The 26,864-nt window shown below is 43.8% G+C and overlaps 1 protein-coding gene across 1 annotated transcript in view; it reads left to right on the top strand.

Moving 5' to 3' along the window:
- TMEM135 (transmembrane protein 135) overlaps positions 1-26,864 on the top strand; it is a 200,758-nt gene that overhangs the window by 103,660 nt on the left and 70,234 nt on the right. The window contains exon 6 of the mRNA XM_056858328.1: positions 25,893-25,939. Within this exon, the coding sequence (XP_056714306.1) occupies positions 25,893-25,939 (47 nt within the window). The remainder of the gene's footprint in view (positions 1-25,892; positions 25,940-26,864) is intronic.

Below are 26,864 nucleotides of genomic sequence, written 5' to 3' on the forward strand. Positions count from 1 at the left end.
TTTCTTTTAAGGCAAAAGATGTTAACGTATGAGTTGTTTTTTCTAAACTAAAACCTCAGTATTCAGGTTAAATTGCCGCATTGGCACTCGGCGATAAATAAGTGGGTTTTGGGTTGCAGTTTGGGCACTCAGTCTCTAAAAGGTTTGCCATCACTGCCCTAGAGGGAAGAATGGGCCTGTGATTCTATTGGGGATGCATGATCTGTCCATCTTCTCTTCTCAGATGGAGGGAAGTGAGGGTGGGGAGCAAGACTTGCTGGAAACCAGGTAAGGTGAGGCTCTTCCACATCCCCCATCTACAGTCCCACTGGAGGCAACAGGTGTGGGAGTGTGTGTGTTTTTCCCCTCAGTATTGTGGGGGTATTTCAGAATGGTCATTTATGTATGGGAGTTTTACCTGGGGCTCGAAGGTTGCTCAACCCACACTTTTCTGTTGCGAATCTATGCACCAGCAGTCACCAAGCTCAAATCAGGAAGCATTTGAGTTCCCGCCCCTTGAAACGCTGCTTTGTAATTGCTGTAGTGCTTACCATGAGAGAAACATCCATTTCCCCTCTCCCCCCTGGCGGAAACCCAAGTGCCGTTTTACAAACCTATTAAAAAACCGGAGCTCTATAGAAGGAACAGGGGAGGGGGAGAAACCCAAGCATCATTTTAAAATCCTTTCTTGTGTGTCTGCTCAGAAAGAACTCTGAGAAATCAGAAAGCATTTGAGTCCCTGCCTCTTGAAACACTGCTTTGTAATTGGCTTTAGTGCTTTCTGTGAGAATAACGTAACTCCCCCCCCCCCCCAACTCCCCTGTCGTGCTCTTTGTTTTATGCATGGAGATTTCTTCTGGGCTGATCTCAGTGGAAATCAAGGAACCGGGTTATAACAGGAATGGGAAGACCTCGGATTTGTGGGGGCTGGCCGCGAGGTCATCTCTAATGGACGGAAAACTCATGCATAACTTCAAGGAACAACCAAGTCGGACCAGGGGTGAACTTGAGTGAAAGTACCTATGCATAAATGACCAATGTTTTGACTCACTCTTAGTAATCGAAGGAGGATATAATCGTAAAACATATTGGCATTTTATAGAATTAAAGGTGTTGATCCTCTGTGATGTGTTTCAGATCCAGGCATATCAAGCTTCCCTGTGCATGTGATGTTCTTTGGTTTTCCCATAGTGTCTAGGTATAAAACTGGCCTTTATTTTCATGTATTCTTTCTCACAGTAGCGTTAACTTAAATCTTATTTCATAGTTCCCCAAAGTATCCAGATTACTGTTTGAAAGTTCCGTTTCTTCTAGGGCAGCTTCAAGAAAACTACGTTTCCCAATTTTTCATTCAACGCAAGTAATTATCTCTGCTTTCATTCTTTAAATAATTCTTTTGATTCTGTAGCTTTCTGAGTATAATCAGCGAGTATAAAATGTTAATTGTTCAGAAGCCTTGTTACCCCCAGGAGTTAATTTTATCATATGGTGACAGCTAATGTCAGCTGTACATTATGGAGTTTCCTGTCCTGGGAAATGTGAGAGGCATTTTAGATTGGTGCTTACGGTGCATTTTGGGTTTCTTTCCCCCAACATGTTCTCAGGAAGCCACTACTTAACAAAAATTGCATGGACTTCATGGCTTGATTAAAATAAAACCTGGCTTATGTTACAAAATAGGCTTATGTGAAACCGTTGCTGAGTTATTTTGTATTCCCAGTGATAAAATTCACATCATGTGTACAATTACTGCGTGAAATGGAAATATATTTGCCAGCAATAACAAGACTTTCTCTCCCCCCCCCTTCCTTTCCTTTTTAAACACACAGTATTGTGTGCTGCTTCTAATTCAAGCTTGGTAGAAATCTATGGTTAAAAAAACTGGAGAAATATTTTATTTTTCAATAAATATCTATCCAGTCCTTCCTCCAAAATACTAAGTGTTGCATACATAGTTGTCTTCCCCCCTAATCTCACAATAACCCCATGAGAGAAGTTAGGCTGAGAGAGCTGCTTCATTCAAACAGCACCAGACTATTGGGTTGGATCCTCCCCTCCTTTCCACTTTTTTTCAGGCACATGGATCCTTCCTCTGATACAAATGGTTCTGCTTCTTGCATCAGCATGTGGCTTAGAATCATAGAGTCATAGAATCATAGAGTTGGAAGGGACCACCACGGCCATCTAGTCCAACCCCCTGCACAATGTAGGAAATTCACAACTACCCCCTGCCTCACACCTCCAGTGACCCCTACTCCATGCCCAGAAGATGGGGGAAAAATCCTCCAGGATCCCTGGCCAATCTGTCCTGGAGGAAAATTGCTTCCTGACCCCAGAGTCAGCATTCCCCTGGGAATGTAAGAAAGGACCATGAGAGCCAAACACTGACTTGTCCCTTCCTGCCCGCCCTCTCACTATCTGCCTAAGTTCACAGAATCAGCCTTGCTGACAGATGGCCATCTAGCCTCTGCTTAAAAACCTCCAAAGAAGTCTTCTCGCGCTGTAGGAAAAGGCCACCATTAACGGAAAGGATCCACAAGATCCAACCCATGATTTGTCCGAGCGAAGCCCTTGTGCTCTCCCAGAGGAGGTTTGAAAGATGTTTCAGCCAGTGGAATAAGTAGGTGGCGTGTAACAACGTCTGAGGTTAACACCCTCCATGATTGTTCCAGCCAGACAAAAGTCTATGGTAAGGTAAAAGGATATACTGAGCGAGCACTCTAGTATTCAGTTTGTCCAAATATGGAAACAAATCTGACAAATTAAATAAAGAATGTTGGTAGCTTTTGAACGCAGCCAAAATGGAGATAAGAGAAATGAATACCCTAATATTGCTCGGTTAGTTCTGAGAACCTTTACCTTTGTAAGGTAAAACAATTAAGTCAAGTCACAGGGAATACAAATACAGTCACATTAGTCATGGCATTTGTTGTTTCAGTCTCTTAACTCTCTGGTCCGATTACCTTCTAAACAGTTCCAGTCCAGTCCTTGTGGTTTGTGATACCATTTCAATCCTTTGATGGAACTGTAAGCCTTATTTGCTGTCCTCCTGGTGTAATTTTAAAGTATTTGTTACACCATTTGTTATCGCAGTGAAAAGAACGATCTGGTTTTAACTTCAGATAAGAACTTTCCCATAGCTGTTTCTTTTCCTTACACTGATTTACTGTGAAATCACTTTGCAAGCAGAAATATTTATTTGTTGAACAATATTGCCTGTACTTTTCATCGTAGTTGGATTCAGGGTTATTGAAGCCTGTAAAAGTATCTTGAAAGATTTATTCTGATTGGCATGGAAGTTCATGTTCCTTTACCACTGCACCACTTCTATCCACCAGCAAGTGCACGTGTTCGCCAGTCACCCAAGGGGTGATGAGAATGCTCATTAGGGAGAATATAGCATATTGGAAATTCAGCCCTATTTGCTGCTCCACACACCTTTCTAGAAACAGCACATCTCTGCCACAAGCCACATGTGAGTTTTTCCTCCCCCAAACTCTCTGTGACATCACAGAAGCTCATCCAGTGCCACAGGAAGAGCTCATGATCTGACCATCAGCAGTCTTCATAGGCTTAAACTCTCTTACTCCCCACTTGCTTCAGCATCCTCTCTCTGTTTATTATGTTTAATTCTCCCCCACCCTGGCCCTCCCATTCATTCTTTTGTCTTCTCCTTTCTCTTCTTTTCATTCTGTTTAATCTCTATATTCTGGAAGTCTAGACTCACCACAGTCTTCAAGCCCCAGTCTTGTGGCCTCCCACCTCTACTTCAAGGTTACATGATATCACAGCAATAAGAACATAAGAAAGGCAAGCACCGGGTCATTCCTGACCCATGGGGAGACGTCACATCCCGACGTTTTCTAGGCAGACTTTGTTTGCGGGGTGGTTTGCCAGTGCCTTCCCCAGTCATCTTCCCTTTACCCCCAGCAAGCTGGGTACTCATTTGACCGACCTCGGAAGGATGGAAGGCTGAGTCAACCTTGAGCCGGCTACCTGCATTACTGCAGCTTAACACTATGCGCCACGGGGTACCACGAAGGTACCAGCATATAAATCTCAAGTTTTGTACGGCGACGTAGATCTTACATACAGGTTGAGTGTCCCTTGTCCAAAAATCCGATATCCAAAATGATCTAAATTCCAAAACTTTGAGCACCCACAAAGGGTAATAAAATGGCACGTGTTCAGACCAGTCGTGCCAATGGAAGGCTTCCCACCATGCCCTACATGCACAGAATGATTTAAAATATTGTCTAAAATTATCTTCAGGCGATGTATATAAGGAGTATATAAAACATAAAGGGATTTCATGTTTAGACTTGGGTCCCATCCCCAAGATTTCTCATTATGTATATGCAAATATTCCAAAATCTGAAAAAGTCTGAAATCTGAAACACTTCTGGTCCCAAGCATTTCAGATAAAGGATTATTCAACCTGTATATACTTCTGCCCAGTCGCAGTATATGTGAGCCATGTAGGTTCCAGTGATATCTTTTTATTTGACCAGCTTGTTGGTTAGAATTTGTTTTTAAAGTAAACATTAGAAAAATTATGTAAAAAGGATGCAACTGAGTCACAAGGAACCACATGTTTGGTTCCCTCAAACTATAATTTGCAGAAGGGTTCTGTATTGAAAGGTTTTCAACTCGTCCTCCTCCAACAGTGAAGTTGATTGTCTTTTTCTTCCTTCTCAGATATCCAAGTGCAGACAGTGGTTAGCTTTGATTGTATGTTCCCTGTGACAGGTTTCTGGGACAGATCAAGGATTCTGTTGATTTATCATCTGCCTTGCTGTCCGGCACACTCTTTGGTTGAATTTATGAAGATGGTCTTGCATCTGGTGATGGAATTCACCAGACATTTAATTAGGTTGAGCACTTTTAGCTTTAAGGCTGCATCCTCCTTGCTTGGTTCATATCAGGACTCCATGGTTGCCGTGACAATGCCCTCCGGTCCTGTCTCGGGTTGTATTGCACCTGACACGTGAAAAGGACACAGTTCTACTTTTCTGCACCGGGCAAGAAATTGATGGTTTGGAAAATGGGTCCCTTGTGTGTTTGGATCACTGCCTGCTTAAGTCATATTTGGATTTATCTGCTCCTCTCTGCAGGCGCAGGAGAGAAGTTATATGGAACTGCCAAGTGAGCTGTGGTGGGGTTCAGCATCATCAATGTTTTTGTTTTTTATTAATTTTTTTAATTATTCCAACCATTACACATAAACAACAACACACAAATCCACAATACATAAACAGTCTATATCTTTCTGTGTGTGGCTCAATATTCAACAATATATCAAAAACAAGATCATCATAATACTACATTCCAACCAAATTGATCATAGTACATTCCATAGTTTATACTAGAATTCATTCATCAACCATAACTTCTATGAAATCTTGCCAAAAATTAATTATGGTATATTATTTTTCAAGCTTGAGATAATATCACACTCTACCATTAGTAAATTGCAATTAAAAAACGACACAATATCTTAATATAAAACAGAAACTGCCCTCTTTTAATGTTTTGATGACACCCAGTTATATATCTCATTAGCAAAGTGTCCATGAATTGTGTCTGTCCTGGACCAGTGTCTTCCAAAAGCAGTCTTCAAAAGGATGAGGGTAAGCAGACTGAATCCAGACAAGAGAGAGGTGATGTTGGGAGGGGGCCCCAGTGTTGAGGAAGGGACAAACTCCTCTACGATAAAGTGAGGTTGTTGTTCCTTTCTCTGATCGTTAAGAGTTCAGGGGTACTCCTAAACCTGGACCTGCTCATTGTGAAGCAGGTTGGGGCTGTGGCCAAGAGTGCTCAAAGTCTCTCTTCCCTTTAGTAACTTCCACTCTTGGCCTCTTCGGGATAGCTGCTTTTGAAAGCCTATCAGAAGCTTTAGCAGAATCCAGGTTGTTTGCCTGTTGTCCGGTACTGGGCAGATACCATTTGCTTCTGGGCACAACTCAAAGAGCCGGTGTTAATGCTGCCATTAACCTTTAAAGCCCTTCCCTGCCTGGGTTCCTACATACCTGAAGGTCTGTCTCTATCACCACATACTTACCAAGATCTCATCAACGGACACTATTTGTGGTGCCCACAATTTGCCAGATAAGATCAAAGGCAGACAGGTCTAGCGCCTGTAGTGGCACCTTTTCTTTAGAACCAGCTCTTGGAGGAGGCAAGAAAAGGCGATTCTCTATATAATGTTCTTTTATGTAGGTTTCTATGTAGTAGTAGTAGTAGCAACAACAACAATTTTATACCCCTCCCTCTCTCAGGGAACTGGGCTCAGGGCGGCTAAAGGTAAAAAGGTAAAGGTCCCCTGTGCAAGCACCGGGTCATTCCTGACCCATGGGGTGATGTCACATCCTGACATTTCCTAGGCAGACTTTGTTTACGGGGTGGTTTGCCAGTGCCTTCCCCAGTCATCTTCCCTTTACCTCCAGCAAGCTGGGTACTCATTTTACCGACCCCAGAAAGATGGAAGGCTTAGTCAACCTTGAGCCGGCTATCTGAAACCGGCTTCTGTCGGGATCGAACTCAGGTCATGAGCAGAGCTTGGACTGCAGTACTTCAGTTTACCACTCTGCACCACGGGGCGGCTAACAACAGGTAAATAAACATCACTAATTAATAACTCTTATCCTGATGGCACCCAGACTACTCTACCTTAGGGAGGGTGATATAAAGGTGACTGGCATCAGTGCCTACCATAGATGTCAGTCTGTGGGGGGGGGGGGAGAAGAAATGGATGGAGATGGACAGACGTGGGGATAGGGAAAACACAACCAGGGAAAAAGGGGGGGGAGGACCAAGGGGGGGGATGGAAAGAAAGAAGAGATAAAGGTGTAAAGGAGGCCAGGCTCTAGATGTAAAGAAGACTTTCCTTTTTCAGCAGGTCTTTAACAGAAAAGAAGAGTGCTAATTTGCTTTCTTATTCTGTGCTTCTATGGCTTTGTTGATTTCAGTAGTTACTTTACCTATAGTTAATAAAAAAAATTGTTTTTGGGAAAACCTCCTTGAACGAATAAACTGCCTCGACCGCTGGGGGAAAGCAGTATAGAAATTCCTTAAACAAAATTAAATAAAACACCGCCTCACCTATCTGATGCTTTCCATGAGTTTACAGGACTTTATCCAAAACCGTATGAGAATCTCTCTGGCTTGTGGCCCTGTTTTAGGGTATGGCCTGAACAGATGGTTTTGAGACCAGTTTTAGGTCTTGATTCCATAACTTTTTTTTCTTTTTGCACCAGCTTCATTTCTTACAGTATTGTCCTAATTTCATTAGAGGGAAGGAATGTCTGTTTACAGCAGTTCCCCAAGCCTCATATAGCTGCTAAGCAGTATGTACCAGAAGCTGCCACCTGCTCTCCTCAAGGGCATTTCCTATTAAAGCATTAGCTAAATTAATTTTGGGTTTTGCACCCCCTCCCCTCCCTATGTTTTCAACTGCTTTTTCCCCCTGTTCCTCCCCTTTTTCTGTTCCTCCCCTCCTCCCTTGCTAGCTCTTTTATTTGAGGGCAAAACGTCGAAATCTTGCAAAACACGGGTTCGCTAGGGGTCGTTCTTTGCTTCACCCTTCACACCAATTAGACCTGTTTTTATCGTGAGCGCCTGGCTCCGAGAAGCCGAGAAGAGCTTGCAGAGTTCCAGCGAATGCGCCAGGGAGTGTTGGGGAAGGGATTACACGAGGCCACATGACTCCACTTCACGACTAATCATCATCTCAGTGTGAAGTTATTGAGTTGCTCTGCCATGCTGAGCCCCTGTTTGTTCGCCTCGCTCCTGCTTCTCAGGCGGAGATGATGTTGTGGTATTTAGACACAGCTAGGCTGACCTTTACATCGATTTGAGTGTTTTGGAAATACCCTGGAGAAGACTGTCAATAGCCTGAGCTTTGTAGAAGTTCATCAGAAAAAGGGGCTTAATCTGGAGAGTGGGAGGAAACTTTGACAACCGGCTAGGGCTCTGGGAGGGTCAGTAGTGGGGTAATGTTCTTTTATTTTCTGTAGTTACATTTTTTTTTTGGAGTAAGAGTTGATTCTCACACTAATGACTAGTGAATCGAGGAGGAGGATTGGTTTTTATATGCCAAATTTCTCTACCACTAAAGGAAGAATCAAACCGGCTTACAATCACCTTCCTTCCCCCTCCCCACAACAGATACCCTGTGAGGTAGGTGAGGCTGAGAGAGCTCTAAGAAAACTGTGACTAGCCCAAGGTCACCCAGCTGGCTTTGTGTAGGAGCGGGGAAACTGGATTCAGTTCACCAGATTAGCCTCTGCCGCTCATGTGGAGGAATGGGGAATCAAACCCGGTTCTCCAGATCAGACTCCACCTCTCCAAACCACCGCTTTTAACCACTACATCACACTGGCTCACATCTGGTAATTAAGCAGTATGTATGAGTCCTGTATGCTCGAGTGTACTAGGAGTGGGTGGTATGCACGTGAATGGGAGTGTTTGAGGCTAAAGAGGCAGCGAAAAGGGACAAAACCAGATCTTTAAAAATTGTCCCACTGCCATTTATCCACTTTAATTGAAATGCAAAGGGACAACAAAACACATTGGCTTCTAAGACAGGTAACTGGGTTTGGATTTAAAAACAACCCGATGAATGTAGTACTTAACTATACATGTTTATATAGAGTCATTGAACCAGAAAATCCTAAGGATTCAATTAAGTTCCCCCCCTTCCCCCTCTCCCTTTGACAGGTGCTCTCCATTTTGGCTCAGTCCTACCCTGTGGTTGCCAGTTCTAATAATTTCACCGTGATCAGACAACACTGCTTTAACAAGAATCTACATAATCTCTTGTTTAACATCATGTATTAGTCAACCTTTTGATCTTATCTCCTCACACTTTTCTTGGGGCTTGTTGGCAGAAATGTTCACGAGCGTCTTAACAGCTGTGGTGGTGTAGGTGTAGCTGTCTTGGCCAAGTGCCCAACCCGTGCCTAACAAATTGTTTCATTCGTTTCTCATAAAACATGTCAATTTAGAAGGCAAGGCAAAGGCGGACTGATCTCACTTTACTTTAGACCAGAAGAGTGGCAAAAAAGAGCTGTGACTAGCCCAAGGTCACCCATCTGGCTTCAGGTGGAGGAGTGGGGAAACCGGTTCGCCAGATTGGTGTTCGCCACTCATGTGGAGGAGTGGGGAATCAAACCCGGTTCTCCAGATCAGAATCCACTGCTCTTAACTACTACATCATGCTGTCTCTTCCAGCGTGACCCTGGACTTCCTTGGTGGTCTCCCATCCCATAGTACCCAGGGTTGATCCTGCTTAGCTTCTGAGATCTGATGAGATCGGCCTAGCCTGTGACAACATATGTAATGTGTAGCTAGTCAGCAGTTTGGACATAGATTAGACTGATCTAAAGTGACAGCTAGTGTCATGTGACTAAGCCAGCCAGAACCGGTTTAGGTGGCGTGAGCAGCCTGAGAAGGGAATTTCCAGAATGACTCACATGACACAGCAATTGTATATGATTGGTCAATTGTATGGATGTAAGTGTATATAAGTCCATGATATATGTACAGAAGTGTGGTGGAGAGAAAATAGATGTTTGGCGGAGCAGTTTGTTGGAGAGAACTGTATCCTGACTGTGTAAATATTGTAAATAAATTGTATAAAGCTGTCCTGGTGTGGACTGAATTGCTGCCAGGTATACTCCTGCATTCCAGCTCAGCTGTGCGCGTCAGGGTTATGGGCCCAGATAGACTGCACTGAGAGCTGTAGGTTCTACTGGAGTTGGTGAGCAACTACTTGATGAATGTCTACAGAAGCCAGTGACGCTGAGGAACCGGAAACACAGTCCAAAGACACATCTATTGAGTCTGACAGCAAGTCGGAGGAGGAACCAGAGGTGAATAATCAGCAGCTGTCGGTGAACGAGGAAGCCATGGCACAGGCTAATTTTACCTTGATGGTGGATAAACTGACTGCGGACAATTACACCGTATGGTCGCTAAGAATGGAGCATTATCTCAAACGGGAGTCATTGTGGACGTTTGTAGATTCTCCCCCACAAGCTCCTACTGCAGATGAACTGTTAAAGGACCAGAAGGCGTTAGCAACGGTGATTCTAAGCGTGGCTGATGACCAACTAGTCCATGTAGCAGGCAAGGGCACGGCAAAAGAGGCTTGGGATAGCCTAAAAACTGTCTATGTACAAGACACAGCCAGTTCCTTGATATCTCTGATGAGAAGGCTCTACAGGACTGTAATGCAGCCTCAACAGACGGTGAGAGCTCATTTAAATTCACTTGCAACTTATTTCCAATTGCTGGCACAGAGGCGAAAACAAATACCTGACAAGGATCAAGTTTTCATTGTGTTAAGCTCCCTGGCTGAGAGATTTGACCCGCTCATATCTGCGTTGGAATCCGTTGATGCGGCCAAATTAACGTGGGGGTATGTAACTGGGAGACTGCTTGAAGAAGAGTCTCGTTATCAGCAAAGGGAGTTGGCAGTCATCCAGACCGGGAGCAGTGCCAAGTCAGAAGCAAGTTATCTCAGCAGCTGCATGCCCAAGGTCACTGAAACCTGTAAGCCGGCAAAGGTAGCACTACGCGTGAGGAGATGTTTTACCTGTGGATCTACAGAGCATTTGAAAAGATTTTGCCCAGCAGCAAAGAAAGGCAGAGGAGGGAAGAAAATTTCATCCAACTACACCCAGCAAGCAACAGTGGTGAGATTGGCAGCAGACAGCAAGCAAGAGACGTGGATTATCGACTCTGGAGCTTCAGCTATCTTTGTAAATGATAAGAAACTGTTAATGAACTCACAGCATTCGTCTTTGGGACATGTAAGTTTGGCAGATGGACGTTCAGCTACTGTAACATGCCAAGGGAGTGTGATGTTTGAGTGTCTAAATCATTGTTTTGATAATGTTCTCTGCGTATCCTCCCTAGAGACAAACTTACTTAGTATAAGTGTCTTAGATGCAGCAGGATTCTGTGTAATGTTTAAGGATAAAAGCTGCAATATTCTAAAAGAGAACAATGTGATGGCAGTGGGAAAGCTCACAGACAGTGCATATGTGCTTGGAAATAAATCAGTTAAGGCACAAGCTGTTACAAATAAGAGTCCCCATCACAAATGCATTCATTTATTGCATCGCAGGTTAGCTCACATTGGCTGGGGCACTTTAAATAAAACTCTTGCCCTGTTAGGCAAAGAGAAAGTGGAAGGCTGTAAGACATATCTGGATTGTGATGTGTGTAAGCAAAGCAAGTCAAAAGCACATCCAGTGGCCAAGAAAAGTGAAAGAATGTCTGATACTCCTTTAAAGATTGTACAACCGATTTAGTGGGCCCGTTCCCAAATAGCATTTCTAAGAGAAGATTTCTGGTTGTCTTAGTTGATGATGCCACAAGGTTTACATGGGTGTACCCACTGGTGAAAAAATTAGAAGTGCGTGAAACAATAAAAATGTGGGCAAAGAATGTACAACGACAACTAGGGCATAGTATTTGTAAAATCCAAAGTGATTTTGGTGGGGAGTACATGTCTGGTGAACTGGATAAGTGGTTTAAAGCCCAAGGGATAGAACATAGAGTTGCTAACGTGGCCATGCCATAGGAGAATGGAGTGGCCGAAAGAAAGGCTGGAATATTGCAAACCATGATCAAATCAATGTTGGCTGATGCACAAATGTCTATGGTGTTTTGGGCTGAAGCAGCCAAGAATGTGTGCTATATATTGAATAGAGTTTGGACCAGTGCAACTGATAATATATAAGGCTTTATATGGTAAAAATTCTAGCTTGGATCATATCAGGATTTTTGGTACCCAGGCATGGGTTAATATCCCACTGAAGCAACGTAGAAAAGGTGGTGCCAGGGCCAAAAAGTTAAAATTTCTGGGATATCAAACAGGAATGAAAGCTTACAGATTTGCTGACAGTCACAATTCACTGAGTTTCAGTCAATCAGCTAATTTCTGTGAGGATGCTAATTGGGCCAAGGTACATGCAAATGAAATACCATCTACTGTGTTATTGCCTATGCATAGTGAAACAGAAAATATGCCAGAAATAAAGGAGGAGGTACAGGCACAAGTGCATTCAGATTCAGAGAGTGTGCAAAGTGCAGACCAAGGTATAGATCACAGGGAAGTACCTAGGGTATCCTCTAGATCAACAAAAGGTATCCCCCCTCAGAGGTATGGCGTGGTAAATCATGTATTTGTAAAGGTGCCAAATAGTTACAATGGGGTGTTAACTATGGATACTGAACAAAAAAATGCTTGGCTGAAAGCTATGGAGGCGGAATATAACTCTTTGGTGTCTAACAAGATGTTTTCATTGTCTGAGTTACCAACTGACAGAAAAGCTTTGGGATGTCAAAACCAAATGCAAGGCAAGACTTGGGGTTTTGCACAGATTGAAGGGCAGGATTATTATGAATCATATGCACCCACTATTCGCATGGAGACAATTCGAAAAGCATTAACCAAAGCAGGAACTGAAGGAATGTTTGTGAATCATTTTGATTTTGACACAGCTTACTTAATTGCACCCATAGAGGAAGAGCTGTATCTAGAGCAGATTCCTGGATTTGTCAAAATACACAAACAGTGCTAAGGTTACACAAGGCATTGTATGGTTTGAAGCAATCAGGACGTGCCTGGAATATATGTTTGAAAGATGCTTTGACTAAGAAAGGGTTTAAACAAAGTGTATCAGATCCTTGTCTGTACAGTATAAGTATACATAATCAAACCTGTTACTTATTTTTGTGGATGATGTGTGTATAATATATCATACAAAAGAACAGTTAAAGTGGTTTGAAGAAACTATACATGAATCATTTAAAATGAAGCATCTCGGGCCAATTCAAAACTACCTGGGAGTGCATGTAACAAGAAATGCAGATGGTCGGTTTGAGTTGAGCCAAGAAACCAAAATCAGTGAATTACTGAATAAGTATGGCATGAATGAAGCTCATGAAGTTACAACCCCTATGACAACCAGCTGTAATAGAGAGCCGGATGGTGAATTGTTCCAACACAAACAGCTGTATCAATCTTTAGTGGGATCTCTATTATATATTTGTTGTTGGACAAGGCCTGATATATGTATTGCAATACATTGGTTGTGCAGAAAACTAGCTTGTCCTTATCAGAAGGACTGTGTGGCAGCTAAAAGAGTTCTCCGGTACTTAAAGGGGACAATGTCACACAACCAAACAGCTTTGAAATGTTACAGTGATGCTAGTTGGGGTGAATACATTGATGGGAAATCTACATCAGGGTATGTGATATATGTATTGGGAGCGTTGATACAATGGAAGTCCATAAAACAGACTCATGTGTCAACAAGTTCATGTGAAGCGGAGTATTCAGCGTTAAGTGATTGCATAGTTCAAACAGAGTGGTGTATGCAATTTCTGAAAGACTTAAATGTGAACTGTCAACTACCAATAAAGATAATGTGTGATAATACTGTGGCACAACAACTAGCACAGGATCAAGGTGTGCGTACCAGAAGTAAGCACATTAACATAAGATATCAGAATGTAAGGAATGCTCTGAGCAATGGATATGTAAAATTGCAGCATTGTAACACTGATGAAAATGTGGCAGATATTTTCACAAAATGTTTATCTGCAGAAAAATTTCAAGTTCTGAGGAAAGAATTGAGTATGTCAAACTTTGACTAGGAAGGCGTGACAACATATGTAATGTGTAGCTAGTCAGCAGTTTGGACATAGATTAGACTGATCTAAAGTGACAGCTAGTGTCATGTGACTAAGCCAGCCAGAACCGGTTTAGGTGGCGTGAGCAGCCTGAGAAGGGAATTTCCAGAATGACTCACCATGACACAGCAATTGTATATGATTGGTCAATTGTATGGATGTAAATGTATATAAGTCCATGATATATGTACAGAAGTGTGGTGGAGAGAAAATAGATGTTTGGCGGAGCAGTTTGTTGGAGAGAACTGCATCCTGACTGTGTAAATATTGTAAATAAATTGTATAAAGCTGTCCTGGTGTGGACTGAATTGCTGCCAGGTATACTCCTGCATTCCAGCTCAGCTGCGCGTGTTAGCCTGGGACATCCAGGTCAGAGTCAAGCGCTGTTACACCAGCTGTGTGATAGTATTCTCAGTTATAGTGGTGATACTCAGCCTGTGGCTTGCGGAGAGCTACTTTCACAGCTGTCATCAACCCAAGGAGCCACCTTGGTTTCCATCCCCTGGCATGAGGCCTGTACCTCAGTGAGGCCTGCTGCTTAGCTGTTGCTCAGGTGGCAGCTGTTTCAAGATGGGAACCACCTGCCAACCTCAAGCTCCACCGGGCAAGAGCCTTGCCCACTTTCCTGAAACTTGGGGCCGATGCCACATTGAGGAACAGTGCTCCAATGAGCTACGGATGGCATGTGAAAGAGCCAGATGTGGCTCCTACAGCATTGAGTGAGCATCACTGAGTTATAGTAACATAGTCATAGGTTACGTGGCTGAGCACACAATGACCTTGCTTTCCAGAGCCAGTGTGGTGTAGAGACTAGGAGCGGTGGACTCTAATCTGGAGAACCGGGTTTGATTCCGCACTCCTACACATGAGCGGTGGACTCTAATCTAGTGAGCTGGATTGGTTTCCCCACTCCTACACATGAAACCAGCTGAGTGACCTTGGGCTAGTCACGGTTCTCTTCGAGCTCTCTCAGCCTCACCTACCTCACAAGGTGGTTATTGTGGGGAGAGGAAGGGAAGGAGAGTGTTAACTGGTTTGATTCTCCTTAAAAGGTAGAGAAAATCTGGCATATAGAAACCGACTCTTCTTCTTTTTTCATTAATTCATTGCTGTTCCTAAAGTAAACCTTTGCCCCAGGTCTTGGATAGCCACATTTAGTGTTCAGTGAGTAGCGGTTTCATAATCAAAAGTAAAACTGGTAATGCTAGGAAATGGTGGTGGAAAGTACCATCAAATCACAGGTAACTTGTGGAAAGTTTTTAGAGTTTTCAAGGCAACAGACTCATGTTGGCTTACATTATACTCATTTTCTTCAAGACTTACACCCTCAAATTGAAACTGGATTGATGGAAAGAACGCAATCCAGTTTGACAACAGGTTCATCCAAACGTAACACATGATGGTACTTTATATCAAATGAGATGGAACAAACAGCATTGTGCTTTGGTCGATGGTGAGCTGTCAAGTCGCAGTCGACTTCTGGCAACCCTGTACGGTTTTCAAGGCAAGAGATGAACAGGGGTGGTTTTCCATTGCTTGCCTCTGCATAGCGACCCTGGACTTCCTTTGTGGTCTTCCATCTAAGTACTTGCCAGGGTTGAACCTGCTTAGCTTTTGAGATCTCAGGAGATTGGGCTAGCCTAGGCCATCCAGGTCAGGGCATGCTAGGAAATAGCCCTTGCAAAGTTGCTGAATTGCATAGAAGTTCCTAATGACCGTGACAGAAATAGAGCCCTAGCAATTACAAACCACTTGGATGTCATTTAATTTCTCTTCCCGTTTCCTGAGCGGGGAAATTGAAGAGGAAGGAATTGGCTAAGGCAGCTTTGTCCTGTTGCATTTATTTCCTGACTTTGAGAAATGACCAAATGTAAAAGTGGAAGAAGCCCAGATTGGTGGTAAATTTGCGTTTTCCCAAGCAGATTACCTAAGTTGTGTAATTCCTTGTGCGTTATTTTATTCACTTCTACTAGGTGAACAAAATAGCCACAGGGTGTATTGAAAATGAACGCTGAGAGGTGAGTCACAGTGCTACATAGCAAAAGTACTTCGGAGCTGAACAAGTGTGTATAAGGAAGAGCTTATTTTACGTCAAGGCTAGTCTATATATAGATACAAACATCCTAAGTTTTTCCAGGCACACTTCCATTGTATACTTCAATGTTGTTTTCAGTATAAACATTTTCTGTAATCTGTGACAGAATTCTAATTTTAAGTGAACATGAATAAATTGAAATGAATGGAACACGCAACCCAATCGAAATATGCAGGATCCAGTCTGTGGATTTCCAATTAAATGCTGTTCTAAATATTCGTTCCCCCGATCCCTTATCTTTTTTTTTTTTTTAAAAGCCAGTTAAACAATTATAGAAATGAACACGATGAAGGTCGGATCAAGCATTTCATGCAAAGGTCAAGAAGCTCTGGTGAATTGTCTCTTGAGTATCTCCTTTCTCTCGACATACTGTAGAACAGCATGTGAAATACTGGACACCAGCCTGACTGTTGATCTTAAGAAGTCCAAAGAAGCTTGACGATTCTTACAGGGCAAACCCCAGTTAGCCATAGGCAACAGGCGCAAAAACATTTGCTCCAGTTCTGTAGCCGTTGAAGGGTCCTGAGATAGTTGAGAAGATGGATAAAGTGGAAAGTACTTAAGAATTTTGACTTGTGTACAAACACATATCATGGGCATATCTCTTCCCCCTGGCTCTTTGAAATTTAGCTCGAATGGATTTTGAATGCTTCTCCTGCACGTAGTATACTTTTCCTGCTTTTCTTTTTTTAATATACACTGCTTAGAGGACAGAAGTAGTCTCATTCATGAATCAAGAAACCAGCCCTAATCCAGTGTTGTCAGTCAGTTAGGACCTTATGCTAGAAGGGGCCTCCTATAGCATGTGGAGGCTTCAGACATGATGTGTAAACACTGGCATCGAACTGGATCAAAAAGAATGGAAGCTGGGACTCTGGTCCTGAGGGTTAGGGGATTGTCAAGAGCTGGATGGGATGTGGTACAAGAGGATGCAGTTTGAACACACGTGAAGCTGCCTTATCTTGAACCAGATCATTGTCCATCAAGGTCAGTATCATCTATTCAGACTAGCAGTGGCTCTCCAGGGCTTCAGGTGAAGGTCATTAACGTCACCTGTGACCTGATCCTTAACTGGAAATGCTGGAAAGGTGAAGTTGGGACCTTCTGCATGCCAAGTGGATGCTCTACCACTGAGCTACGCCCCCTCCCCATGAGGAATCAGCAGAAATCTTTCTCCCCTCCTTTGTTGCAAGAGTGGAAAGTGCCCTTCTGGTGGGGGGCTGGAATGGGACCCATTGGGCTCTTAGTGCCACATTTGATGCATGGGTCGAATTTTCCCCGTGGAGAGCAGCAAGAGGATCACAAAATGGAAAATCTCCAGGGAAGCTTGTGGGGCAGGGGTGGGGGGGACCAGGTCATAGAAGGCAATACACTTTTTGAAGAGAAGGCGAGTGGAATCTTAGTGAACTAAGCCACGGGGAGCTGTAGAAACCAACTCCATCCCTGGCCATGGTTGCTGCTTGCTACCAGAGCACAAAGAACACAGTGCAGAAAGGTCACACGTTAACAGCCTTGTCTTCGTGTGCTGGCAAATTAATGAGGATCGGGCTGTCTGTGGTGCTGGGACGCCTTCCACAGTTCATTTCCAGGTGTTAATAGAAATTTCAGGCTGACGACTCAAAATCTGAATCAATTTAGATCAGGGGTGTCGAACTCATTTGTTACGAGGGCCGGATATGACATAAATGTCACTTGGATGGGGCGGGCCATGTGTACCATAAAATTTAATGCCAGGTACCAGAGATACAAACTTTATAGAAGATAGGCAAAGACAAGTAATTATATTATTTTTTTACTTAAAATACAAACATGCTTACAGCAATAATACTCTTACAGTATATTTTCTTTTATTTAACAGTCTTTGATAATTGACACCTTGGGACTTTGGGGGAGTTACTGCCTCGGCTGGCGAGCTCGCAGCGGGTTCGCCAACTCAGATCAGGACTTGGGGGGGGGGGACCGCCTTGGCTGACCAGCTCGCAGTGGGCTTATCAGCCCAGATTGGTACTGTGGGGTGGTAGCTTCCTTGGCTGGCTCGCGGGCTGGTTAAGAGCCCTCAAGGGGCCGGATTCGGCCCCTGGGCCTAATGTTTGACACCCATGCTTTAGAGCTTCTCTTCCATTTACTTTTAGACTCTTTCATTTTTCAGTGTCTTGTGGGTTAATATCCCAGGCTTCCTCTCCCCCCCCCCCCCCCGAAAAAATCCAACATTTTGGAAGGGCACAAGCCCATTTTCTGAAGAATGGCTGTTTCCGTTTATCTCACCATAGTCATTTTTTATCTCACTACATTTACGTTCTGTATTTCTTGCTGTTTCTCCCCCCCCTTCATTTCTGTGCCTGAAGAATATATGGATGTCTCTCCCCCCCACTCCTTTTTAAGCATCCAGAGCTGAGGTGCTCTGTCCCTGTTAGTGATATCCAAAACAGCTGTTCCATGATAAACCCGAAGCAGCTGCATGGGAGTATGTGAAAAAAAATTAAGAAGAAATTTAGCCACCTCATGTTCCTAAAACTTGAGCCTGCATTCGCCGCATTTTCTGCTAGGGCAGTAATTTGCAGACGTTAAAATTCCTTTGTGTTGCGTATTAAAACGTGCATGCCTTGAGCAGCTAGGAAGTAATTGGTTCATTGTGGGAAAGGTCTAGGCCAGGCCTTTCTGCAGCAGCTTATTTTAGAAGCCGGGCATCCTGCTGACACTGAAGCCCCCACCAGGCGCTTGAGTGTAAGTGCCGGCAGTGTCCGCTTTCCCACAGTTTTGGGAGGTCCCTGGTAGCTGCAGCAAAGAGAAGGTGAGCAGCAAGGCAAGCCACCCTTTGGAAAGTGAGGAGGGGAGAGCCTAATGAAGTGGGGGCTTGGCATGCAGGAGACCCCAGGTTCAATCCCCGGCATCTCCAGTTAAAGGCATTAGGCAGGTAGGTGATGTGAAAGACCCCTGCCTGAGACCCTGGAGAGCTGCTGCCGGTCTGAGTAGACAATACTGACTTTGAGGGAACAAGGGTCTGATTCAGTATAAGGCAGCTTCATGTGAGTTCATGTGACCATTGACAAATTGCCCAGACTAGGCAAGATCATTAGGGTAGGGGCTGTGGCTCGGTGGTAGTGCATCTGCTTGGCATGCAGAAGGCCCCGGGTTCAATCCCCGGCATCTCCAGTTAGAGGGACTAGGCAAGTAGGTGATGTGAAAGACCTCTGCCTGAGAGCCTGGAGAGCTGCTGCTTGTCAGAGTAGACAGTAGACTTTGATGTAACAAGGGTCTGATTCAGTACAAGGCAGCTTCATATGCTCATAGGTTCTTATGCTCAGTAGGTCTTGGAGCTCAATATGGGGTCTCTGGGAGCCCTTTGGTTTTCCAGGATCAGGAGGGATTCTGGTCACTATTGCTGGTGTCCTTGCTTGAACTGCCTTTAGTTCTCTCATTTGACCAGCTTTCCAAGCAGTGATATAGGGAATTAATGCCTGATTTGCAAGGACCCCAGGGTGGACATTTTGTTGGCCTTTCCAGTGCAGTGTGTGTATAAAGTGTCGTCAAGTTGCAGCCGACTTATGGCAACCCAGTAGGGTTTTCAAGGCAAGAGACTAACAGAGGTGGTTTACCACTGCCTTCCTTTGCTTAGCAACGCTGGACTTCCTTGGTGGTCTCCCATCCAAGTACTAACCAGGGCCAGCCCTGCTGAGCTTCTGAGATCTGATGAGATCAGGCTAGCCTGGGCTATCCAGGATAGGGCTCATGGGCTAGGATTTTTTTCTGCTACTACAGACTTAACATGACCACCCACCTGAAATTAGTTTGGATATTGTGGTAACAGATGTAACCACACTGCCCAAAGAGAACCCCATAATTTCTATCTGTCCCTTTGTTTCTTTCCCCTTGAAAGGCATGCATGTGCCTTTCACTCTTGACAGAGGATTGTATCCTACCAATTTTTTCACAGTTGTAAGAGGGAGCAGTGGTATCTTTTGATCCTTGAAAACCAATGCCAGTGGTAGTGGCACCCAAGCTGACAAAAAGCCTCACGAGGTTGGCCTGCATTGAGGAAGGGGAATCGGATGACGTTGTTCCCCCCTTCCTTCTGGCATAGTGTTGCCAATTCCACGTTGAGATGTTTCTTGAGATTTGGGGACGGAGCCCGAGGAGAGAAGTTTGGGGAGTGGAAGGAACTCAGCAGGAATGTGATGCCATAGAGTTTGCCCTCCAAATCTGCTATCTTCTCCAGGGGAACTGATCCCTGTAGTCTGGAAGTCAGTTATAAATCTAGAAGATTTAAATTGTGGAACTCCCAGCCCCAGGATGTGGTAATGGATGCCAGCTTGGAAGGCTTGAAGAGGGGAGTGGACATGGTCATGGAGGAGAGGGCTATTCATGGCTACTAGTAAAAATTGATGCTAGTCATGATGCATACCTATTTTCTTCAGTATCAGAGGAGCATGCCCATTATATTAGGTGCATTGGAACACAGGCAGGATAATGCTGCTGCAGTCGACTTGTTTGTGGGCTTCCTAGAGGCACCTGGTTGGCCACTATGTGAACAGACTGCTGGACTTGATGGAACTTGGTCTGATCCAGCATGGCTTTCTTTATGTTTTTGTGTTCTTAAGATCTCCAGGCCGCACCTGGATGTTGGCAACCCTCTTCTGGCAGCAATATAAAAGCTAGTAGGTTCCAGCCCTGTATATTGTGATTGTACATGAGATGTGCAATAAAATTAGAAATATATGGGAGCAGGCAGAAGGGAAGTGCAAGCAATTGTTTTGAAAGTTACTTGCAGGAAATAACAGGGAAACCATAAAGGGGGTTCTAAGTTCTGTCATAGCACAGATTTTAATTTGGCTATAATTCACTAAATGTTAGTAAGCCGGGTGTGTGATTCTGAGCAGATTATACATTTGAAATCTTGATTTGTGAGAAGCTGCTTGACCAACACACGAAGCTTTGACTTTTCCTAGGAAAATGTTTGCACAAAATGTGCATCAAGCCAGAGCTGTTTGTTTAAAAAAATAAGCCATTGCTATATTATTTAGCTTTTGTCCCACTGAAAATCCGGTATGAAACAGTGAGCAATAGTTTGTGGCTTTATGCAAAAAATATCAAACTGAAACTGTGCAGAAAAAGCAAATAGTGTAAAAATGGTTCCCAAAGTATACATCACTTGTTGAAGATATGGTTGCAGCCCACTCCAGTGCGTGTTTGCTCAGAAATAAGACCTACTGTGTTCAATGCATTCTACTCCCAGGTAAGTTCATGTAGGGTTGCAGTCTTAGCCTTAGTACTAGATGGGAGTGTTTGTACAGCTGGAAGATTTCAAGGCCTATATGCTGCAGAGCTCCATTTGTTGACCTTCTGACATCAATCAACTCTGAATGGGTCAGGGCAAGGAAAAAGCTGGAGTAGAATTCCAATGGAGTGTAGGTTAATTTAAAGCTTTAGTTTCCTCTGAATACACAGCTACGCTTTTACATGCTACAAACCATTTTTATTAAAGCTTGAAGTATTCTCAAAGAGAGCTTTGTGATGCGAAGCGCTTTTTGTTTCTTCATTTCTAGGTTCACTTTCGTGTACAAACTATGTAGGGATGCAGTTATATTATTGGGATTTTTTTTAAATCTTGAGAGCTCAGGATTACAACATAAGTAAATTCAACAGAGTGGGTTTCTGTGTGTCTAATAGCCATAAGTCGGCGGTGATTCGACAGCACTTTCCATCACCAATTATTCTTTGATTGGAGTACATCCTTTGCCACCAGAAAAGGATCCTTTAAACACCAGATATGTGAGGAAATATCAGACACACTTTGTGGCTTACCAGCTTTATACAGATTTAGGGACCACCCCTGAAGGATGTTTCACACTTTACGGGACAGACTTGCTTCCACAGCAAATGCTGTGTATCTCATGATGAACACTTCAACATTTGAAGAAGAGTTGGTTTTTATATGCAGACTTTCTCTACCACTTAAGGAAGAATCAAAACAGCTTAAAATCACCTTCCCTTCCCCTCCCCCCAACAGACACCCTATGACCCATGGGGTGACGTCACATCCCGACGTTTACTAGGCAGACTTTGTTTATGGAGTGGTTTGCCAGTGCCTTCCCCAGTTATCTTCCCTTTACTCCCAGCAAGCTGGGTACTCATTTTACCGACCTCGAAAGGATGGAAGGCTGAGTCAATCTTGAGCCGGCTACTTGAAACCAACTTCAGTTGGGATCGAACTCAGGTCGTGAGCAGAGCTTTTGACTGCAGTGCTGCAGCTTACCACTCTGCCCCACAGGGCTCTTGCCGAATATATTAGGTGCTGTGAAACACAGGCAGGATGGTGCTTCTGCAGTTGTCTTGTTTGTGGGCACCTGGTTGGCCACTGTGTGGACAGACTGCTGGACTTGATGGGCCTTGGCCTGATCCAGCATGGCTTTTCTTATGTTCTTATGGTGTATATCATGGTATAGAGGTCTTCCTTGACCAATGCTTAAAGCAACTCTTTGGAACCCAGTCATATCTTTGAGGGTGAAGTTGCTAGCAGAAACCTGAGTGGGAAGGTTCAGACACAGGAAAGGAGGTCAGCTGTTGCCTCTTCGTGTCCCTTAGAAAGTCTAGTGTTCCTGGTGACTTAAACCGCATCAGAAGCTTCGTATTGGTGTGTGTCTAACTAAAAGCTATATGAATGCAATGTACTCCTAGATAATTACAGCTCTTATTTCTTTTATTGACCTCTTACGTGTCCTACAGTGAGGTTACCTTGGGGGTTGTGATGCCTTTGCAGTGTGTTGTACGTACTCAGTGTCCAAGCCACGTACCCTGCTGCGAAAAGTTTGTTTTGTGAGCTGGTAAACATCAAAGGCTAGGTTGTGAACACACTTGTACCTGCAGGTGACCTCGAATACCATACAGGTATTGAAAATGGGTTCTTTCTAATTGTGGACTATGCAAACGATACCAGTGATTCTGTGCACAGGTTTTTTTTCCCGAGGGTGGGTGGGTGGGTTACTTAGAATCCAACAGCCTATTAGGTATAAAAAAAATAAACATTAGTGGAGTAAGCCTGTTCTAAGTGCGATCTTTATCTAATCACATGCTCCCATGTTGGCTGTTCGCAATCAAAAAGACCTTGTAGCAAGTTGAGCTGCTGCCAATGACACCCACTGCTGGAGAATTAAAATAATTAACTTGAACCAACATGCTGAGATGCAACCAAGGCAGCATATTTTAAAAATTATGCCTGGATCTGTGCCAGTTGGTAGCAGTAGAAACACGTGAAGACAGCAGGTAGTCACTAACAGTGTTTGTATATGTAACTGTAGCGTCATTAACTGCTGAGATGAGAGAGCGTTAGCCCCAAATTAGGATGCCTCCATAGACTTGCTGGTTATCATTAGATCAAAAACCTAGCAGATAGATAGATAGATAGATAGATTGAGTTGGGGGTTGGTTTGAGAGAGATCTAAGCTCTGAGGTTCAACTTGAATGTCCTGCATGTGCTACTGGGTGGTTACCCAATATTTACTCTCTGCTGTGTCTGCTACTAATCCTACGTAAAAGCTAGAGTTCACAATCAGTACTTTTTGTTGTCATCAGCAACATTAGGGTTATCTTACATCTTTGCCTCTCCCCCCTATTCGTGTTCTCCTACTAGCAATCTGTTTGAAGCGCACGAAAAAAGTCCCGTGGTCACACTTATCCACAAGGGTATCCTGGTTGCATCTCAGTTATTGACGCCCTCGAAATTCTACCTCTACACCAGGGGTGTCAACCATAAGGCCCGGGGGCCTGAGAGCTCTTACCCAGCCTGCAAGCCAGCCAAGGCAGCCCCCCCCCCAACTCTTTATCTGGGATGACGAGGCATGGCCTGACCCAATCAAGTGGCATTTATGTTGTATCTGGCCCTCGTAACAATTGAATTCAACACTCCTGTTCTACACACTTCTGTACTACTAGCGCCCCCTCAACCTGTCCCTTTCTTCACCTTTTCTTTTCCCCCCAAGTGCTCCCTTGTATATGTTATCTCGAAGTCTCCCCCATGCATCCCAGAGTTGCTCTGCTGCTGTTTTTATTGGTAAAGGTAATCCCCTGAGCAAGTACCGGGTTGTTACTGACCCATGGGGTGACATCAGATCACTAGGCAGACTATGTTTATGGGGTAGTTTGCCTTTCCCAGTCATTTACACTTTACCCCCAGCAAGCTGGGGGCTCATTTTACCAACCTCGGAAGGATGGAAAGCTGAGTCAGCCTTGAGCCGACTACCTGAAACTGCCTTCCATCGAGATCGAATTCAGGTCATGAGCAGAGCTTTTGATTGCAGTACTGCAGCTTACCACTCTGTGCCACGGGGCTCTCCATTGGAACAGAGGGAAAAGGGCAAAATTTCCCATCCATCCAGTGATGAGTTCTTTATGACATGTACATATAGTAGGACTGGAGAATTATCCATATCTGTTAGTATAACGGCAGAACAAGTACTAAGAAAAGTATTGCTTACAGGATCTATCCATCTAGCTGTCTGTCTGTCAGTCACATTTTTACCCCACCATTTCCCAAGGAGTTCAGGGCAGCGGCCACTGTTCTACCATGCTACATTTCACCCTCACGACAAGCCTGTAGGTTAGGTTTACAGAGACTCGCTTAAGATCACCCAGTGAGCTTCATTCTGAGTTGAGATTTGAACTTGGACTAATCTATCCTCTGTACCAGGATTTCCCAACCTTTTTGAGCTTGCGGGCACATTTGGGACTCTGACATGGCATGGTGGGTGCCATGTCACAACAAAATGGCGGCCACAAAATGGCGGCCACAGGAGGCGGAGCCAGCCACAAATTGATTGCCACAACTTAACTTCAGTAACACAGCGTCGATCCTTGTACTGTGATGGCAGCTGCTGCCACAGCAGCATTTAAAAAAATCTTGCCGCTAATCTAATTTCCAGCAGTCAATCAGAAATCTAATCTCCAGTAGTCAACCAGAAGCCATGCTGGGCAAAATCCCTACCTGGCCCCACGCACTTCCTAAAAACACTTCGTGGGTGTCAGAAAACGTGTTGCTGGGCTCTTTGGCACCAATGGACACCACGCTGGGGACTCCTGCTCTATACCAAAATGTTTTTTTAACCCACTGGCGCTCTCATGAGCAAATTCATGGCAGAGGGGAGATTTGAACAGGTATCTCCTGATCCCTGGATCTGACTGTTACCCACTGTGCTATGGTAGCTCCTAAGTGAAGCTTTTGTGGAGAATAGTGACAGTCTGTACAAGCTGGTTATCCTGTTAGGAAAAATAGGAGCCCATCGGTAATCTATTCATACAATTTTATCTCACCTTTTTTTACAGTAGGCCTAGGCCCTAGGGCAGCCCACATGGCTTTGCCCTCCCCCCATTTTATCCTCGCAAAAGTCCTGTGAGGTAGATTAGATTCAGAGAGGGAGTGATCAGCCCACGGTCGCCCAATAAACTTCATGACTGAGTAGGAATTGGAGTAGAGAGCCAGCGTGGTGTAGTGGTTAAGAGCTGTGGTTTGGGGTGGTGGACTCAGACCTGGGGAACCGGGTTTGATTCCCCACTCCTCCACATGAGTGGCGGAGGTTAATCTGGTGAACTGGACTTGTTTCCCCACTCCTACACATGAAGCCAGCTGGGTGACCTTGAGCTAGTCACACACTCTCAGCCTCACCTACCCCACAGGGTGTCTGTTGTGGGGAGGGGAAGGGAAGGTGATTGTAAGCCGGTTTAATTCTTCCTTAAGTGGTAGAGAAAGTCAGCATATAAAAAGCCAACTCTTCTTCTTCTCTAGATGCTCCATTGAACATTATGGAGCTAGAGATTCCTGTTCTACGGAATGACAATGCCTTGAATTTTTAGTTTCCTTACAATTGTGAACTAAAAGGGGGTTAAAATTCCCTGGTAATCAGCGTGCGCTGTTCACATTTTTCAGCTCTTTTAGAGCAACTAGAAGTTTTATTCGGTTGCTCACCAGACTGCAGTCATAACAAACGGCTTCAAAACTAGAGATAATTCTAAATCCTGAAAATCTCTTGCTGCCTTATTTAAGCCTCCTAGAGCCTGAGATCGGTTTAGACACGCATGTTGGTATCTTCTTTTTACATGCTGTTCTTTTTCTTCTTTGTAGGTCCTTTTGTTCTGCATCACCGCTGCGCTGTTTATGTTCTTTTTCAGGTATGTTCCCTACATTTCCTCCCTCTCCTTGCTTTATATTGAAAGATCAGGCAATATAGAAAGTATCTTAAAATTCTTTGTAGGATTTAGAGCTGATAACAAAATTTTAAAATCTTCCTGAAATTCTTTGAAATGGCCCACTTATTAATTTCCTTTAGTTTAAACAAAAGCCTCGCTCATGTGTTACAGTGGACTCATGTACATTCTGCCTGTACGTGCATACATTTGTTTGTAAGAAAGAGCCAACACATGTTTGCTTTATGAATGAAATTGGGAACCAGTACTTGGATAAATGTGGAGTTTGCACAGCTGTACACGACTATAACACACATACAAAAACAATAACGAAGTGTACACTGAACACGGATTGTACGTACATTCACTGTAACTTGTGAGCAGGGCTAAAGATAATACCTAGTATTATTTGTGAACTACTACATGCTGTTGAGGTTTGAAAACTAATACTGATTCTAAAAGATGAAACAAGAATATTCATATAGTATAAAGATTTGTGTGTGTGTGCGAATCTCTTCAAGAAAATGGATGCTTTACTTTAAGGTAGCTATAGCTTGTGTATTGCTCTTGCTTTCTGCCTTAATTATCCTGAATAGTCTTTCACCGGGAGAAAGAAAAAAAATCCTAATCCTTACAAGTTAATAAAAGAATGCGAGAGCTAATAAACAAAGTAATAAATCGGATTATTCCTGTAGGTTTAACACCGCCCCTGTATGCACCCACCGCAACCAGTTAAAAATGTTGTTCATTTCAGAAATGCTGCAAAACATGTTGCTATGGGAACTGGGAAGTATTCTGAGTTCGTGTCTGCACTCGTCCTGTTGTTCTGAGGTCATGTAGCACTTGTCTTGGAGCCATGAGCATTTGAAATCTTTTTGTAGCTGTCTTTCTGCTTTTCAGAAAGAGGGTG

This window comes from Euleptes europaea, chromosome 12 (genome assembly GCF_029931775.1).
Source record: "Euleptes europaea isolate rEulEur1 chromosome 12, rEulEur1.hap1, whole genome shotgun sequence".
NCBI lineage: Eukaryota > Metazoa > Chordata > Lepidosauria > Squamata > Sphaerodactylidae > Euleptes > Euleptes europaea.